The 18,219-nt window shown below is 41.3% G+C and overlaps 1 protein-coding gene and 2 pseudogenes across 1 annotated transcript; 2 read left to right on the forward strand and 1 right to left on the reverse strand.

Annotated features, from left to right (window-relative positions):
* Positions 1-641: 641 nt before the first annotated feature.
* LOC114212841 (olfactory receptor 1L8-like) lies at positions 642-1,571 on the reverse strand. Its single transcript, XM_028107855.1, has one exon. It carries the CDS (start codon positions 1,569-1,571, stop codon positions 642-644), a length of 930 nt encoding a protein of 309 aa, XP_027963656.1.
* A 13,438-nt stretch (positions 1,572-15,009) lies between these two features.
* On the forward strand, positions 15,010-15,688 carry LOC114212843 (large ribosomal subunit protein eL19 pseudogene; annotated as a pseudogene).
* A 1,565-nt stretch (positions 15,689-17,253) lies between these two features.
* Positions 17,254-18,194, forward strand: LOC114212838 (olfactory receptor 1J4-like; annotated as a pseudogene).
* The last annotated feature ends 25 nt before the right edge of the window (positions 18,195-18,219 follow it).

Consider the following 18,219-nt stretch of genomic DNA (forward strand, 5'->3'; position numbering starts at 1 on the left):
CACACTGGCCTGTTCATAGGTTCACTTGTGTGTTGAACTTCAGTCACTTAGCTAATCAGGGCTAAGAGTTGGGCCTGTCTTCACTACGGAGCCCAGAATATCCTGTTGTCAGTAACAGAGAAGAAGGAAGAGGCATGATCCCTGTATAAACCGACAGGTCAGACATATTCTTTTCTTTGGTGGAAGTTTCAAATTTAGGAAACTCTCAATCTTTGTGTCTCTGTCTCTCTTTCTCTTCCTAAATTACTGTAATGACTTCCAAAAGCTAGCAAAACTGATTGCAAAAGTTCATTAAAGTAAGAAGGATACTAAGGGAATCAAAGTCACTGAATAGATATGAATTAGTTCCACAAATCTTTGTGGAAAACAGAGGTTTCAACAGCAGTTGAGGGAATGTAAAAGATGTGGTTTCCTGGAGAAGAGGAACAAGAGAGGGGTAGATATGTGAAAACTGGAACCCAGGAACTTGGTTGACCTTGAGCCAATTACTGAATCATAATAGTCTCAATGCTTGATGGCTGCAACTGTAACAACATTGATACAACCCAACATCCATGACAGATATGATTATACCTGCTGACTTGCAGAAACGGGGTCCAGAGGAGCAGAGACCCTCATGAACATGCTCCCAGAGGTTCTGGCTAGGACTTCCTCCTGGCCATCAGCTTCCTCATGCCCCTTTCCATGTCTTTGTTTCTCAGGCTGTAGATAAAAGGGTTTAGCATGGAGGACAGAACTGTGTAGGCAAGTGTTGCTATGTGGTCCCTGGCTGTGTAGGTGGACAGGGGCTGTAAATAGACATAGAAGATGCTTCCATAAAACAGTGTTACCACAGTGAGGTGAGACCCACAGGTGGAAAAGGCTTTGCGTTTCCCAGCAGCTGAGGGGATCTTGAGAACTGTGATGAAGATTCGTATGTAAGAGAAAGTAATGCACAGAAAGGGGGTCACCAAAACAACAGAACCTTCTGACATTATCACAATTTCATTGACAAATGTGGAAGAGCAGGACAATTTTAGCAGAGGGTTGATGTCACAGAGGAAATGATGGATAATACTGGAGTCACAAAAATTGAGGCGATTCAGTAGTAGTGTATGTAGGAGTGAGTGGAGGTGAGAAAATGAACAGGAAAAGGCCACCAGCAGGACACAGCGGTGGTGGTTCATGGTGGTGACATAGTGGAAGGGGTCACAGATGGCCACATAACGGTCAAAGGCCATGACCACCAGAAGGCAGCTGCCAGTGTTGCCCAGAGCATAAATGAAATACATCTGTGTCAGACACCCAGCATAGGAGATGGTCTTCTCTGACGGGAAGTTCACCAGCATCCTGGGGACAATGGTTGTTGTAAAGCAAATGTCAGTGAAGGACAGGAAACTCAAGAAGAAATACATGGGGGTCTGGAGCTGAGAGTCAGAGTGGATGGTCAGGATGATGAGTAGGTTCCCTATTATGGTGACCAGGTACATGGTGAGGAAAAGGATAAAGAGTGGCTTCTGGTCTTCGGGCCGGGAGGAGAGTCCCAAGAGGATGAACTCAGAGACACTGCTGGTTTGGTTGACTTTTTCCATGGTCACAGAGCCAAATAGAGAATCTTATCATTTAACACACACACATTTCTTTCATAACTGTAATCACAAACAAGCCAATAAGTATGTTTCTACCTACCTTTACTTTCCACCCATAAAGCTTTTCTTTACTTTCCACTCATTAGCTACCATGTGGACAACTTGTCAAATTTGTGGTCCTTGATGCTGCCCTCCCTTCTCAGCTTGCTGACTTCACATGTTTCTGGTGTTGACAGCATGGACTTCTGGAAGAAGAATTTTCTTTTAGAAACAAAGTTTAACTAATTCAGCTTAATATTAAATCTTAAAAATAATTGTTTACTGAATACCTACTTTGTGAAAAATACTCTCTGGGGGTAGGGACACCATTTGAAAAAGGCAGAGACAAGCCTGGCATGGAGGATCGATCCGTCATCTATCTATCTATCATCTATCTATCTATCTATCTATCTATCTATCTATCTATCTATCATCTATCTATCATCATCATCTATCTATCATCAGATATTTCTACCTTCTATAAAGAAAAATAAACCACATAAGAGGATAGAGACTGACAAAGGTAGGGTTGGGAATTTATTTTAGATTAGATGGTTTCATTTTTCTCCGTCTATATCAAAATAAATTTTCAGTTATGTCATGCTAAGCTTTATCTTTGAACCTCCTTGCCAAAAAAGGAGATTTGATGAAATATTCAACAAGAAAATCAGAGGACTAATGAACCCAGGTCAACAAAGTTGTACTGTCATACTTGGTTTATCTTTAGAGGTACTTACTTAGAAGCTCATATTCCTTAGTGAATGTCAACCTATCAGTATCAGTCCATATAAATCCTTGTCTTAAATTTACTTTTTAATCATATGACCTCACTGATATGAGGAATTCTTAATCTCAGGAAACAAACTGAGGGTTGCTGGAGTGGTGGGGGTGTGGGAGGGATGGGGTGGCTGGGTGATAGACATTGGGGAGGGTATGTGCTATGGTGAGCGCTGTGAATTGTGCAAGACTGTTGAATCACAGATCTGTACCTCTGAAACAAATAATGCAATATATGTTAAGAAAAAAAGAAGAAGAAGAAGATAGCAGGAGGGGAAGAATGAATGGGGAGTAAATCGGAGGGGGAGACGAACCATGAGAGACGATGGACTCTGAAAAACAAACTGAGGGTTCTAGAGGGGAGGGGGGTGGGGGGATTGGTTAGCCTGGTGATGAGTATTAAAGAGGGCACGTTCTGCATGGAGCACTAGGTGTTATGCACAAACAATGAATCATGGAACACTACATCAAAAACTAATGATGTATGGTTATTAACATAACAATAAAAAAGCCTAAAAAATTTACTTTTTACCTATTTTTCCTCTGGTTTCCTAAGTCAGATCATGTTCCCACATCTTGGACATCCAACCATTAAGCAAGCATATGTCCTTCCATGCCAACATCCATTTGTTTATTTAGTTATGTATATATTGTTGAAAAAGATATTGTTTTGTTTAGGTATGTTTTTCTTCCATTTACTTCAATAATTACTTCAATAATACTGTGGCATATATCCCATTCTGTTTTTTTTTCCTCTCTCTATATAATTTTTTGGATATCTATCAATGTTCTGGTTCTTTTCTTCTAACTCTTTCCCTTGTATGCATGCGGCTCACTTGACTTACTATGTTTCCCTAAATGTCCTCTAAATCTTTGCTGCCATGAACAACATAGATTCAGATATCCTCATGCCTACAAAGTGTTTTAAATTATTCATCCAGACATTGAGAATGGGCACATTGGATAGGCATGTTTTTTTTTTTTTAATTTTTTATTTATTTATTTATTTATTTTAAGATTTTATTTATTTGACAGAGAGAGACAGCGAGAGCAGGAACACAAGCAGGGGGAGTGGGAGAGGGAGAAGCAGGCCTCCAGCGGAGCAGGGAGCCCGACGCGGGACTCGATCCCAGGAACCCGGGATCATGACCCGAGCCGAAGGCAGACGCCCAACGACTGAGCCACCCAGGCGCCCGGATAGGCATGTTTTTAATAACAGTTCAAAGAATGGCTATTTATTAATTTGTTCATACAACAATTAAATGCCTAGTTCCCAGTTGGTTAATATCAGGCAAGTAATTAAATATCTTTAAATTTCAGTGTTTTATCTGTGAATAGCTATACTAACATTTTTTCCATAATATTTTTTGAGGTTTTCATGTTATAATGTGCTTAAAGTACTTAGAATGGTTCCAGGAACAGAGTAAATATTTGATGTATTCTCTTCCCCATCACCATTGGTGCCAGTGATTTTTTCCCCAACTAGGTATTTATACATGTTCTCAAAAGTAATGAATCTGAATAGTAAAATAACCGTAGCCCACATACTTTAATGCTCTAATGGTCAAATTGACCTTAATATGAATTTACAAAGCTTTTCTAGAAGGTGTATTTGTCCATGCTTTGAATAATCTGAGAGTGAATCAATAATTAAGCTCTTATCTCATACAGGTGGAAATTTGTTTAATCCTCACTGTAAAGTTATGAGAAATAAACTATTATTATTCCCACTTTTTTCTGATGAGGAAACAGATAGAGAGAGTAACAATAATTTGCTAAACTCACACATCAAGTAAATGGCAGAAACAGGTTTCAAACCCAGGACTATTCTGAATTTCAAGGTTTAACCACTTTGTGTCTTCTCAGATTTTTGTAAAACTATAAAATATATCTGAAACAATCATGCACAGGATCTATTTTTTTCCAACTCGATCATTTTCTATTTTAACACACACACATGTCCCACACATTTTTTCCTTAAATGTTTTTTGTCTCACATTAAAAACAGACCTTTGCTGTTACAATGGGAAATGTATTTTTTCTGTGTTGAACAGATTGCAGAATTTGAAAATTCTAGTATACATGATCGACTGGCAACAAAAAGGAGCAATTTGGTCTTGGGTGGCCGGTGCATTATGTGTGTATTGAGTCAAGGGTGGTAGAAAGTGCACTGGACTTGGAAGCACAAAGTGGAGGTGTGTACTTGACCTCTATCACCTGTGAACTGAGTGATTTTAGGTATTCTAAAGAGCTAATGAAACATAACATATAAGTACAGCTTGTAAAATATACATCAGCAAAAATAAGTTATTTGTGAAGGGGATGCCTGGGGAGCGTGAGATGAAGATTTAAAGTGATCAAATGAGGTTGGATACCCCTGTGTCTCATCTTGGTTGAGTACTTGGCAAAATGGAAGGAAGTTTTGGAAGTGAAAATCTAAGGGAATCATTCTAAAAGTCTGGGATGTGTCAGGGAAGAGGACTTTTGTGTCTGTGTGTGTGTTTGTGTGTATGTGTGTGTGTGTGTGTGTGTGTGTGTGTGTGTATCTTTTCTACTAAACTCCCCTTATCCACTTACTGATAATCTGGTTCCTCAAAACCATGGGATAATGATATACACTGGCCCAGAGATCAAAGAGGGTGGTCATAAAATACAAAGCCAGACTTAAATGTTAGGCTGAAATCTGATACATTGTGTCCATATGATTTTTGGCGCCAAAAGAGCCAAGAGGAGGCTGAAATAAGTACCCAGGTGAGGTGGATGGTCAGGTGGGCAGCCAGTGTGCTGATGTTCACTTTCTATAACCAGATATCTTCTCACTGTTCCCAGTTTAAAAAAATCTTTTCTCTCTCCTGAACCACTTTCCCAAATTGGTTATGTTTACCTACCAGTCAAAGCTGACCTTTTGACTTTCTAGCCAGTGATGAGCAAGAAGGGTTGGGAAGAAGGAAAAAAGCAGATAGATTGCTCTAGATTCCAGAGGGAAATAGTATTTTCCTGATTCTGCCTCACATCCCTGTCTATTTCTCATCCTCTGTCTCTCAGCATCGTTCGGTTTTTCTCTGCTCCCCACTGTAGAAGGCAGAGATGCCCAGACTCACTGTAGCAGGAACTCTCCTGGTCAGGGAAACCCTGTGGGCTTCTCATAGGTTTGCCTCTGCTCTCCTGGACTCCTTTGGGTCCTTGTTGGGCTGAGGGAGCTTTGGTGTGCTCATTCCAACCCGACTCCTCAAGAGAGTTTGCTCTGACAGAAATCACAATGGCCGCAGGAATGAGTGGAGCTGCTCTCAGGGGGACCATGAACTCCTGAGGCCACCTTCTAAAGATTTTGACTATTTCCAGAGCCTTTTAAACTTACCATAACATCTCCAGGGCATGCTTTAGTGTCCTCAAGTGTAGGGTAATCAAAGGTGATAGTATATCACCTTTGTGTGTGTGTGTGTGTGTGTGTGTGTGTGTGTATTTGGTGAGTAGGGAGTGTTATAGTTTGGGTTCTCCAGGAAGCAGACTTTCAGATGGAGATTAGCCTGCAGGATATTTATTACAGTGTGCTCTAGGGATCCACATCTGTGGAAGGGAGAGAAGGAAGCAGAGCTGGGCAGAGGGAGGTGGGTTGTGATACAGTTCTCATGAAGGTCTCAGTTGACCCTACTGGGAGCTCTGGAGCTAAGATGTCAAGAAGGACAGCTCTTTGTATCCCCGCGTTGATCATGGGTGTAGCCTGGCCCTGGAAGGAAGGATGTTCAGGTGTAGCAGTTTCTTTCAGCCGAGGTCATCCCCAAAGAGAGCTTAAAGCTGAGGACTGTCTTACAAGGCTACCCTTGAGCTATAGTACATTCATTATCCATTTTTGACCTGCACTTACAGAGTGAGCTGACCCACTTGTGAGCCATGCTCAGGCATTTCCCTCCTCTGTCAGCTGGTTATATGGAATATTCTATGCAGCCATAGCTTTCCAATACCTCTCCTAGATCACCTGGCTCCTATAAAGGATACTGATATCATGGATCCCCTGCATCTTTACAGTGCTTATCTTCTACCCTCAAGACTGTGTCTCGCTAAGGCTCCAACTTGCTAGCAACTTCTTGGTTATCTGGTCCAATTACCATGGTGTCACTGATACAGTGGAGTAGCATGATGTTCTATGGGATATCCAGATTGTCTGCATGTTTTTGGACTCTACTATGACAGAATTCAAGAGTTAACAGAGCCCTGAGGAAAAACATATACCATTTCCATTCAAAGCGCATACAAACTGTTTCTGATCCTTTTATATGTTAGGGGTGGAAAATAATGCATCCACCAGATCAGTGGCTGCAAATCATGTGCCTGAGGCCACATCCTAGTTTTCGGTAGCAAATATACCAATCTGGTAGGATGGCTGAGATTGAGGCTACTACTTGGTTGAGTTTGCAATAGTCCATTGTCACCTTTCAGGGTCTGTCTGGTTTTTGTAGGGACTCAAATGGTGAATTAAGGAGAGAAATAATGAACATTCACCCTGGCATGCTTTCTCTGCCATTCCCCTGGGATATATTATTTTTTATTTATTGCCCTGACTTGCGAATGGGCAGTTTCAGGAGCTTCCCACAGGTCAGGGATCCAATGTTGGGGATGTGCCAACTGCCAAGTGTATCTTTGTAATTATATATTAGGAGACTAGTGAAATCACACAGTGAGTCTGCAGATTAAGTGGACCCACTGTATAAGTGATTTGGACCAGTACTCCATTTCATACCTTGTCCCCATATGCGTCCTCTAACAATGAAACCATGATGACATTTCCACATTTAAAGCTACCCAAGTAAATGGCTATAGGTACCCCTGGGAAAGACAGGAAGAATCATCATGGGTATTCTCCCTATAGTGTTGCATGGCTCTTCCTCCTTGGGATGTGGCCTCTCCATCAGTCAGTGGATTCTGGGACTGAAAAGTGACTCAGGTCTAAAAACCAAGCAAGGGACTAGAATGTTTTATTGAATATTCAGTCTCCTCATAAATCCTTGATTTCCTTTGTTCATAGAGATGGAGAAATACCACTTACTGGTTCCTGATCTATTTTCCCCTAGCAACTCCATCTCCATAATTCTTCCCTGGTGAGGATTCCTTGACTGGCACTCTGACCTCACCACTTGTGAAGGTTAATTTTCTGTGTCAAGATGGCTGGGGCTACACTACCTAGTGAACCAAATTCTAATTTAGATGTTGCTATGGAGGTATTCTGTAGATAAGACTGACATCTACAATCAGTTGACTTTAAGTAAAGGAACATAATTTAAGTAAATAAAGTAAAATATTTTACAAAGGAAAAATATGTAAGTGAAACAGAATAATGTTAAGTAAAGGAGATTACTCTTATTTAATCAGTTGAGGGCCTTAAGAATATAAGCAAAAACCGAGGTTTCCTGGAGAAGAGACTGGCTCAAGGGTGCCTGAATTTCCAGCGTGCAGGTCTGTCTGCATTTGTGGATTTTGGACTTGCCAGCTCCCACAACTGCATAAGCCAATTCTTTTTATTTATCTTATGTATTTTTTATTAGTTTCAGAGGTAGAATTTAGTGATTTATCAGTTGCATATAACACCCAATGCTTATTACATCAAGTGCCCTCCTTAATGCCCATCACCCAATTATCCCTTTCCCCATCCACGTCCCCTCTAGCAACCCTCAGTTTGTTTCCTAGAGCTCAGCATCTCTTATGGTTTGTCTCCCTTTCAATTTTCATCTTATTTTATTTTTCCTTCCCTTCCCCTATGTTCATCTGTTTTGTTTCTTTTTTTTAAGATTTTATTTATTTATTTGACAGAGAGAGAGAGCACAAGCAGGGGGAGCAGCAGGCAGAGAGAGGGGGAGAAGCTGGCTCCCCACTAGGCAAGGAGTCTGATGCAGGGCTTGATCCCAGGACCATGGGATCATGACTTGAACTGAAGGCAGATACTTAACACTGAGCCACCCAGGTGCTCCATCTGTTTTGCTTCTTAAATTCCACATGAGTGAAATCATCTGATATTTGTCTTTTTCTGAATGACTTATTTCACTTAGCATAATACCCTCTAGTTCCATCCACATCATTGCAAATGGCAAGATTTCATTCTTTTTGATGGCCGAGTAATATTCCACTGTCTATATATACCATATCTTCTTTATCCAGTCATCTGTAGATGGACATCTCAGCTCTTTCCACAGTTTGGCTATTGTGGACATTGCTGCTATAAACAATGGGGTCCATGTACCCTTTCAAATCACTATGTTTGTATCCTTTGGATAAATACCTAGTAGTGCAATTGCTGGGTCATTGGGTAGCTCTCTTTTAACTTTTTGAGGAATGTCCATACTGTTTTCCAGTGTGGTGTACCAGTTTGCATTCCCACCAACAGTGGGGGAGGGTTCCCCTTGCTCTGCATCCTTGCCAACATCTGTTGTTTCCTGACTTGTTAATTTAAGCCATTCTGACTGGTATGAAGTGGTATCTCATTGTGGTTTTGATTTGTTTTTCCCTGATGTCAAGTGATGTGGAGCATTTTTTCATTTGTCTGTTGGCCATTTGGATGTCTTCTTTGGAGAAATGTCTGTTCATGTCTTCTGCCCATTTCTTAACTGGACTATTTGTTTTTTGGATGTTGAGTTTGATAAGTTCATTTATTTTTTCAGAGGTTTTGTTAGGATTTTATTTATATATTTCAGAACGAGAGAGAGTGAGAGAGAAAGAAAGAGAGAGAGAGAACATGAACGGGGGGAGGGGCAGAGGGAGAGGGAGAAGCAGACTCCCCGATGAGCAGAGAGCCCAATGTGGGACTCAATCCCTGGACCCTGGGATCATGACCTGAGCCAAAGGCAGATGCTTAACTGAATAAGCCCACCAAGGTGCCCTTGATAAGTTTTTTTTTTTTTATAGATTTTGGATACTAACCCTTTATCAGATATACCATTTGCAAATATCTTCTCCCATTCCATAGGTTGCCTTTTAGTTTTGCTGATTGTTTCCTTTGCTGTGCAAAAGCTTTTTATCTTGATGAAGTCCCAATAGTTCATTTTGCTTTTGTTTTGCCTTTTGGAGACATTTCTAGGAAGAAGTTGCTGCAGCCGAGGTCAAAGAGGTTGCTGCCTGTGTTCTCCTCTAGGATTTTGATGGATTCCTGTCACATTTAGGACTTTCATCCATTTTGAGTTTATCTTTGTGAATGGTGTAAGAGAATGGTCTAAGTTCATTCTTCTGTGTGTGGCTGTTCTCCCAACAACATTTGTTGAAGAGACTTTTTTCCATTGGATATTCTTTCCTGCTTTGTCAAAGATTAGTTGACCATAGAGTTGAGGGTCCATTTTTGGGTTCTCTATTCTGTTCCACTGATCTATGGTTTTGTTTTTTTTGTTTGTTTTTTGTTTTTTGTTTTTTTTGTGTGTGCCAGTACCATACTGTCTTGATGATTACAGCTTTGTAATACAGCTTGAAGTCCGGAATTGTGATGCCTCCAGCTTTGGTTTTCTTTTTCAACATTCCTCTGGCTATTCAGGGTCTTTTCTGGTTCCATACAAATTTTAGGATTATTTGTTCCAGCTATGTGAAAAATGCTGATGGCATTTTGATAGGGATTGCATTGAATGTGTAGATTGCTTTGGGTTGCACAGACATTTTAACAATATTTACTCTTCCAATCCATGAGCATGGAATGGTTTTCCATTTCTTTGTGTTTTCCTCAATTTCTTTCATAAGTGTTCTATAGTTTTCAGAGTACAGATCCTTTACCTCTTTGGTTAGGTTATTCCTAGGTATCTTATGGTTTTTGGTGCAATTGTAAATGGGATTGATTCCTTGATTTCTCTTTTTTCTGATTCATTGTTAGTGTATAGAAATGCAACTGACTTCTGTGCATTGATTATATATCCTGCCACTTTGCTGAATTCCTGTTATCAGTTCTAACAACTTTTTTGCCAGAGTCTTTGGGTTTTCTACATAGAGTATCATGTCATCTGTGAAGAGTGAAAGTTTGATTTCTTCTTTGCTGATTTGGATGCCTTTTATTTCTTTTTGTAGTCTAATTGCTGAAGCTAGGACTTCCGGTACTATGTTGAACAGCAGTGGTGGGCGTGGACCTCCCTGTCATGTTCCTGACCTTAGGGAAAAAAAGCTCTCAGTTTTTCCCCACTGAGAATGATATTCACTGTGGGTTTTTCATATGTGGCTTTTATGATATTGAGGTATGTTCCTTCTATCCCTACACTGCAGAGAGTTTTTTCAAGAAGAATGCTGCATTTTGTCAAATGCTTTTTCTGCATCATTTGAGAGGATCATATGGTTCTTGTCCTTTTTTTGTTTGTTTGTTAGTGTGATGTATCACACTGATTGATTTGTGGATGTTGAACCACCCTTGCAGGTCAGGAATAAATCCCACTTGGTCGTGGTGAATAATCCTTTTAATGTAATGTTGGATCCTATTAGCTAGTAACTTGGTGAGAATTTTGGCATCCATGTTCATCAGGGATATTGGTCTGTAATTCTTCTTTTTGATGGGGTCTTTGTCTGGTTTTTGGATCAAGGTAATGCTGGCATCATAGAAGGAGTTTGGAAGTTTTCATTCCATTTCTATTTTTTGAAACAGTTTCAGTAGAATAGGTATTAATTCTTCTTTAAATGTTTGGTAGAATTCCCCTGGGAAGCCATCTGGCCTGGACTCTTGTTTTGGGGAAATTTTTGATTACTGCTTCAATTTTCTTGCTGGTTTTGGGTCTGTTCAGATTTTCTATTTCTTCTTGTTTCAGTTTTGGTAGTTTATATGTTTCTAGGAATGCATCCATTTCTTCCAGATTGCCTAATTTGTTGGCATAAAATTGCTCATAGTATTGTCTTATAATTTGTATTTCTTTGGTGTTGGTGTGATCTCTCCTCTTTCATTCATGTTTTTATTTATTTGGGTCCTTTCTCTTTTCTCTTTGATAAGTCTGGCTATGGGTTTATTGATCTTATTAATTCTTTCAAAGAACCAGCTCCTGGTTTTGTTGATCAATTCTACTGTTTTTTTTTTTTCTTTCTTTCTATGTCATTGATTTCTGCTCTAATCTTTATTATTTCTTTTCTCTTAGAAAACTAGATTCTGGGTATATTTTGCTCAGCTTGTTAAAAAAAACAACATAATAAAAAAAAAACTAGATCCCCAAATAGGAAGGAAAGAAAAGCTTATATATAAGTTTTAGTATATCTATATCTCTATATATCTATATATACTATATATACCAAATATATAGCAGTATACACTATATATATATATATATATATTCTTTGTGTGTGTGTGTATATATATACAAATATATATATACAAAGAATGGAAACCAAATATAAAATATATATTAACATATACATGAAAATAAAAATTAAAAATTAAAAAGAATTGAAAAAATAAGAAAATAGCTGAAAATAATAAAACTGAAAGACTAAAGAAAAAGAAATCCCATGAATGCTATATACTGTTTTCCCCAAGAGCTGAAGTTTTGCAGTTCTCTATGGTTGGTATACTTGGTGCTAGCCAGTTGTTCTTGCTGGCCCTCTGGGGGAAGGACCTGTTGTGCTGATTCTCAGGTGCCCTTGCATTTGTGGAAAAGCTCCTCCCTTGCCAGGGGGCCAGGCTCAGTGTAAGCAGCTCCAGATTGCACTATGTGGTGCTGTTTTGCTCCTTGAAGGCTTTCAGCACAGATGGAGGGATGAAAATGGCAACTCCCTGATCTCTAGCCCCAGAGCTGAAAATTCACACCCTCCACTCTTCAGTGAGCCCTCACAGAAAAGCAGTTAATCACTCTTGTCTTGCTGTTTTCCATCAGAACTCTGTTTGTCCAGCCTGTGACTGAGCATTTTTATTCCAGGCATACAACCGAGTTTCAGGTTTGCCAAATTTTATAGACTCCAGTGGTGTGGACTCCAGCCATTCCCCCTGGGGGAAGAAGGGGAGGTCTCACCCGCCATACTTCTGGCTCTTGCTGGGCTTGGAGAGGGGTTGTGTGACCATGCAGCAGTTCACAGTTTACGGCAACACCAAGCAGAAAGCTGGCGGTGAGACTCACTGTTTTCAGCCAGCTTCCCTGCTGTGATGCCTGGGAACTCTGCCACACTCAGGCACTCCTGTTCTTCTTGTGACCCCAGGGATCCTGAGACCATGCTGTCCCACGTGGGATTCTGACCGCTTCGCCACCTGAGCACCTTTAAGCCAGGAACATCCTCCACTGTAGCAGACTTCTAAAAGTTCCAATTCTGTGTTCTGCTACTTATAATACTTTGTGTAGCCTTCTTAAGCCAACCTTCTTCCCACTGACCTATCCTCTGACATATCACTCCAGATTCAAGTCTCCACACCTCCTATCTTCCAAAAAGTGGTCACTTTTCTATTTGTAGAATTGCAGCATTTATTTTCTCAGATCTTTGATTGATTTTGCAGGTGTTCAGAATGATTTGATAACTATCTAGCTGAATTCAAGGGACCAGACGAACTTAGGGTCCCCTACTCCTCTGCCATCTTAACTCCTCCCCCTTGCATAAGCCAATTTTTTTAAATTTTATTTTATTATGTTATGTTAGTCACCATACAACATTAGTTTTTGATGTAGTGATCCATGATTCATTGTATTCGTATAACACCCAGTTGCATAAGCCAATTGTTAAAATCTCCCTCTTTCTTTCTCTCTCTGACATATATATATTTCTGTGGTGCCATATCTTACCATTAGTCTGATTTATCAAAAGTAAAAAATGGAAAGTAAAGTCTTGTGTTCCTGTTCCCCATCGACAGTCTGCTTTTAGTTATTACTATCATAATTTAAAATTAAATGAAGACTTGGGTTGGTGTGTTACGCACTGGAACAGTTATTAAAGTGAATGTTACATTTGGCAAATTCATTAAGATATTAGTCCCTTAGGCCAACTGGTCTTTAGGAATCTGGCTGGGTTTAGTGCTTTTGCACACAGTATCTCCTTTGACTCTCACAATAGCCTTCAGGCAAGGTACTGTTACCACCTGCCGTAGATCTGAGGGAGCAGAACTTAAGTACCTTTTTTAGGACACCCAGTGGCAGAGCTGGTACTGATTTCAGGTCAGTCTGTGTCTAATGCCCTGGGATCAATCTCACCACTTGACTGCTTCCTGAACAAGTCTCAGCCCCTGGCCTGCAGAGTACTTCAGGGGAATGGGAGGACCTGCAAGCCCTCAGGGGGCTGTGGAACACTTGCTCTAATGGAAGCTAGGTCTGAGATGTGGGAGTTTGCAAGGGCCAGGCCTTACCCTGTCTTGGCCATTCTGCAAGGTATAGAAAGGCTGACCCTGTGCCATAGCTATTTCAGAAGCCAAGGAGGCCATGGTCACTTCTGCTTCCCATATCATCAACATCGATATCTAGGACACCTTCTCCTGGGACTTGTGGCTCAGCCCCTCTAGTCCCTTCAGAGGTTACCTCCCAAGGGGAAGGCAGGAAATTGGGCAGTTAGCCCACATAGGCTTCTTCTCTCATCAGAAGCTCATACTGTCTCCCTTCGGGTACTAATCTTGTTGTTGAACGAGGATCTTCTTGCCCATTTTTCTGACACTCAAAAACAGGGATGAACATTCAAAAGGTCCCTAGGTCATAAGAACTTGTTCTTTGAATACTGGGTCTCCTGAACAGAAAGTGAAGGCTCAGGAAATAACCTTGACCAGAGGTGTCTGAGCTCACCAACGAGTGTCTCAGGGCAGAAGAAGATGGAGAATCACCACCTGGCACTGGACTTGTATGTTTATGCAAGGATGTGTATGCACGTGTGTGTTTTTTGTGTTGTTTGTATAACCCAGTGTATTTAATGGTTAACTGACTCACATACCAATTCTGTTCCTATAGGAAGGGGTTCAGTAGATTATGGAGGGAAAACTCTTCTTGGTGGTGTATGTGTGTGTATGCACCTGGTGTTTAGGTTTATGTCTGTGTATGGTATGTTCACATGTCTGCATGTGTACCTGTGTGTATACAGTGTGTGCTTTTTGGGTGGGTTGCGCTTTGTCTGGATGACTGTAATGTTTATGTATTATATCGTGTGTGACAGTGTTCTATTTATCAGTTGTGTGTAAATTCATGTAAAAGTAACACAAACCCTGTTTTTTCGTTTGTTTGTTTGTTTTACCTAGAATGAGTATAGGTCATAAAGAGGATGAGTATAGGTCTGAGGTCTATGATGGGGTGTATGTGTGTGTGTGTGTCTGCATGTGTGTTTTCATGTATAAAACACTCACACTCTAGAATGGGTATAGAAGGGAGAGAACTAAAACCATGATAAGGCAATGTGTGTGTGTGTATGTGCATGGGTATGTGTGCTGGATAAACACTCATAGCTACATTCTCCTCTTATATCTTATCTCCTCTTATTTCAGATAGAGACAGGCAGCTCCAAGCAGAGTCATCCTCAGGTCAGGTTGTAAGCCATTCGTCCATGTGATCTGAAGACCCCACAGCACTCCAAGGGTACTTTTCTTCATTCGCCTTCCATAATGCTGTATTTCTACTCTTGAGAACATGGTAGTGGTTAAGTGCTTAGGCTCTGGTGTCACACACATTTTGATTCAAATATCCTATTTTCAAAACTTCATTTTGGGCTTTCCTTTCAGCGCTGTGGCCGCAGCCATGAGCATGCTTAGGCTTCAGAAGAGGTTTGCCTCCAGTGTCCTCCGCTGCGGCAAAAAGACGGTCTGGTTGGACCCCAACGAGACCAATGAAATCGCCAATGCCAACTCCCGTCAGCAGATCCGAAAACTGATCAAAGATGGGCTGATCATCCGGAAGCCTGCGACTGTCCATTCCCGGGCTCGGTGCCGTAAAAACACTTTGGCCCGCCGGAAGGGCAGACATATGGGCATTGGTAAGAGAAAAGGTACTGCCAATGCTCGGATGCCTGAGAAGGTCACCAGGATGAGGAGGATGAGAATTCTGCGCCGGCTGCTCAGAAGATACCGTGAATCTAAGAAGATCGACCGCCACATGTACCACAGCCTGTACCTGAAAGTGAAGGGGAACGTGTTCAAGAACAAGTGGATTCTCATGGAACACATCCACAAGCTGAAGGCTGACAAGGCTCGCAAGAAGCTTCTGGCTGACCAGGCTGAGGCCCGCAGATCTAAGACCACGGAGGCTCGCAAGCGCCGTGAAGAGCAGCTCCAGGCCAAGAAGGAGGAAATCATCAAGACTCTGTCCAAGGAGGAAGAGACAAAGAAATAAAACTCCCTCTCTTTTGTCTGTACATGAAGGCCTCAGCAGGAACACAGATCAGTTACTCAATAAAACCAACCTTTATCTGCTTCAAAAAAAAAAAAAAATAACCCTTCATTTTGGACCTTGGGCTCCATCTCGGTGAGGCTAAGAAGTCTGAACTGTAAAATATGATGGCAGTATTCAACACAGTATGTGGCATATTATAAGCATGCACTAAATGGGTGCTAGCATCATGATTATTCCCTAAATGCATGAGATTTTTAAACTCGCTAGTCATTTCTTGACTGTTTATAGAGTATTTTGTGCAAAGGCAGAGAAAACATCCAAAGAGCCAGCTGACAGCTTCCCTTCCTCCTTCCTGGGCATGTAGCCAGCTAGTTCTTTCACATGGGGGTGGCTTACGTCAGAATTCTATTCTTCCTGATCCAATCACTGAATGTGAAGATCCTACTTGACATGAAACTTTTGGATCTCACCCCCAATACTTGAGTTCCAAAGAGAAGTCTTATCCAATAAATGTCACCGGGCAGCCACATATCAGTAAAATGTTTAAGTCTCTGCCCTCCTTCTGGTCCCACTGACAGAGACGAGCTCAGAGATGACTGAGTTCATCTCTGTTCTTCAAAGAGGCTCTCCTATCAGATCCCTGTGTCTTAGAATGATACTGTCTCACTAGGTTCCATTCTAGGGCTTCTGTATGTGGCCTCTAACTCTGGTTTAACTCCCAGTGAAGGAGTTGCCTGGCCTCTAGTGTAAAGACTATCAGAAGTCCTATGCTTAAGATCATGATCCATCAACGAGTATACATGCTGGAGTATGTGACTTCACCACTGTTTCCACAATAGTAACATGAAAGAACTGTTGGAATGCCTGCTTTACAGGCACACAATAAATGTTTACTAATTAATGTAAGTAACTGCATGTGGAAGTCCTTTGCAAATTAGAAAGTGAGGTATAAGTAGGTGACTGTACATGCTGGTTTGCCCAGGAACATCTTGTTGTAGACTTGTTGTTCTGGTATAATTATTATGTAACTTCTCTTTTCACTCTTAAAGTGTCCTGGCTTGGATAATAAAATACAGGGTCATCATATGTATGAATATAGGTAGCTGGGGTAATTTTGAAGCCCTGAAACAATTCCAAACATGGCCCAGGATTTTCTGCCAAATGAATGAAGGGCAGGAACAGCACAATGGTGAAGAGTAGGATCTCTGATCACAGTGACATAAAGTGCCCAAGGCCACTCAGGTAGTAAATTGTTGAGGTTGGAATTCAAGATTTTTGGCTACAAAGCCCTAGCTCTTGATCAATACTCTAAACTGTGCTCGATCATTGTCAACTCCAAGGAGGAGGAGGATTGACTGTTTTATTTTCTGTTTTATTCTCAGTGCCAAGAAAGTCTCTGGAACGTGGCTCAATAAGTGAAGAAATTTATGCTGGTCTCTTTTGAAGGAAATCTTGTTTGCTGTTGGAAATCTGATGCATTCTGCGACCAGAAGGGGGCAGACAGAAGATTCAGACAGCAAAATATCTCAATTTTGACACAGTCTCCAGGAAAAAAAGCATGGGGCTGTAATGTACACACAGTTATGATAACAACCATATCTCAGTCCCTGAAATTTCCTACTCCTTTTATCACAGCATAGATTGAGGAGACAATGAAGAGGGAGAACCAGAGCAGCGTGTCCGAGTTCCTCCTCCTGGGGTTCCTCATCCGGCCAGAGCAGCAGGGCACGTTCTTCACCCTGTTCCTGGGCGTGTACCTGACCACGGTGCTGGGGAACCTGCTCATCATCCTGCTCATCAGGCTGGACCCTCGCCTCCACACGCCCATGTACTTCTTCCTCGGCCACTTGGCCTTCACTGATGTCTCTTTCTCATCTGTCAGTGTCTCAAACATGCTCAGGAACATGCAGACTCAACACTTATCCATCCCCTATGTGGGGTGCATTTCTCAGATGTATTTTTTTCATACTTTTTGTTTGTCTTGACAATTTCCTTCTTGCTGTGATGGCATATGACAGGTATGTGGCCACCTGTCAGCCACTCCACTACATCACTGTCATGAGGGAGGAGCTGTGTATCTTACCGGTGGCTGGATCCTGGCTCCTCTCATGTGCCCGATGCCCTGTTGCATACTCTTCTGTCCCACCTGTCCTTCTGTACTGACAATACCAGCCCTCATTTCTTTTGTGATCTCACTACCCTTTTGAAGTTGACCTGCTCAGACACTTGCCTCAATGAGCTAGTTATCTTCACTGAGTGGGGAGTGATTGCCTTCCTACCATTTTGTGCTATTTTGGGCTCCTATATCCGCACTGGGGCAACCATGCTGAGAGTCCCCTCCATCAAGAGGATCTGCAAAGCCTTGTCCACCTGTGGCTCCCACTTCCTCATGGTGTTTTTGTACTATGGGACTCTTGAAATGATTTACTTCATGCCTTCATCAAACAATTCCAAAGTCAAAGACATAATTGTTTCAGTCATGTATATAGTGGTGACACCCATGTTAAATCCCTTTATCTGTACCCTGAGGAACAGGGACATGAAATTAGCTCTGGGGATACTTTATAGCAGGAAAATTATTTTTGCCAAGTAGCCGTTACTCACTCATGTTCTTTTTT

This window comes from Eumetopias jubatus, unplaced genomic scaffold (genome assembly GCF_037043125.1).
Source record: "Eumetopias jubatus isolate StellerSeaLion01/CBP00866 unplaced genomic scaffold, mEumJub1_p1.0 scaffold_15, whole genome shotgun sequence".
NCBI classification, from domain to species: domain Eukaryota; kingdom Metazoa; phylum Chordata; class Mammalia; order Carnivora; family Otariidae; genus Eumetopias; species Eumetopias jubatus.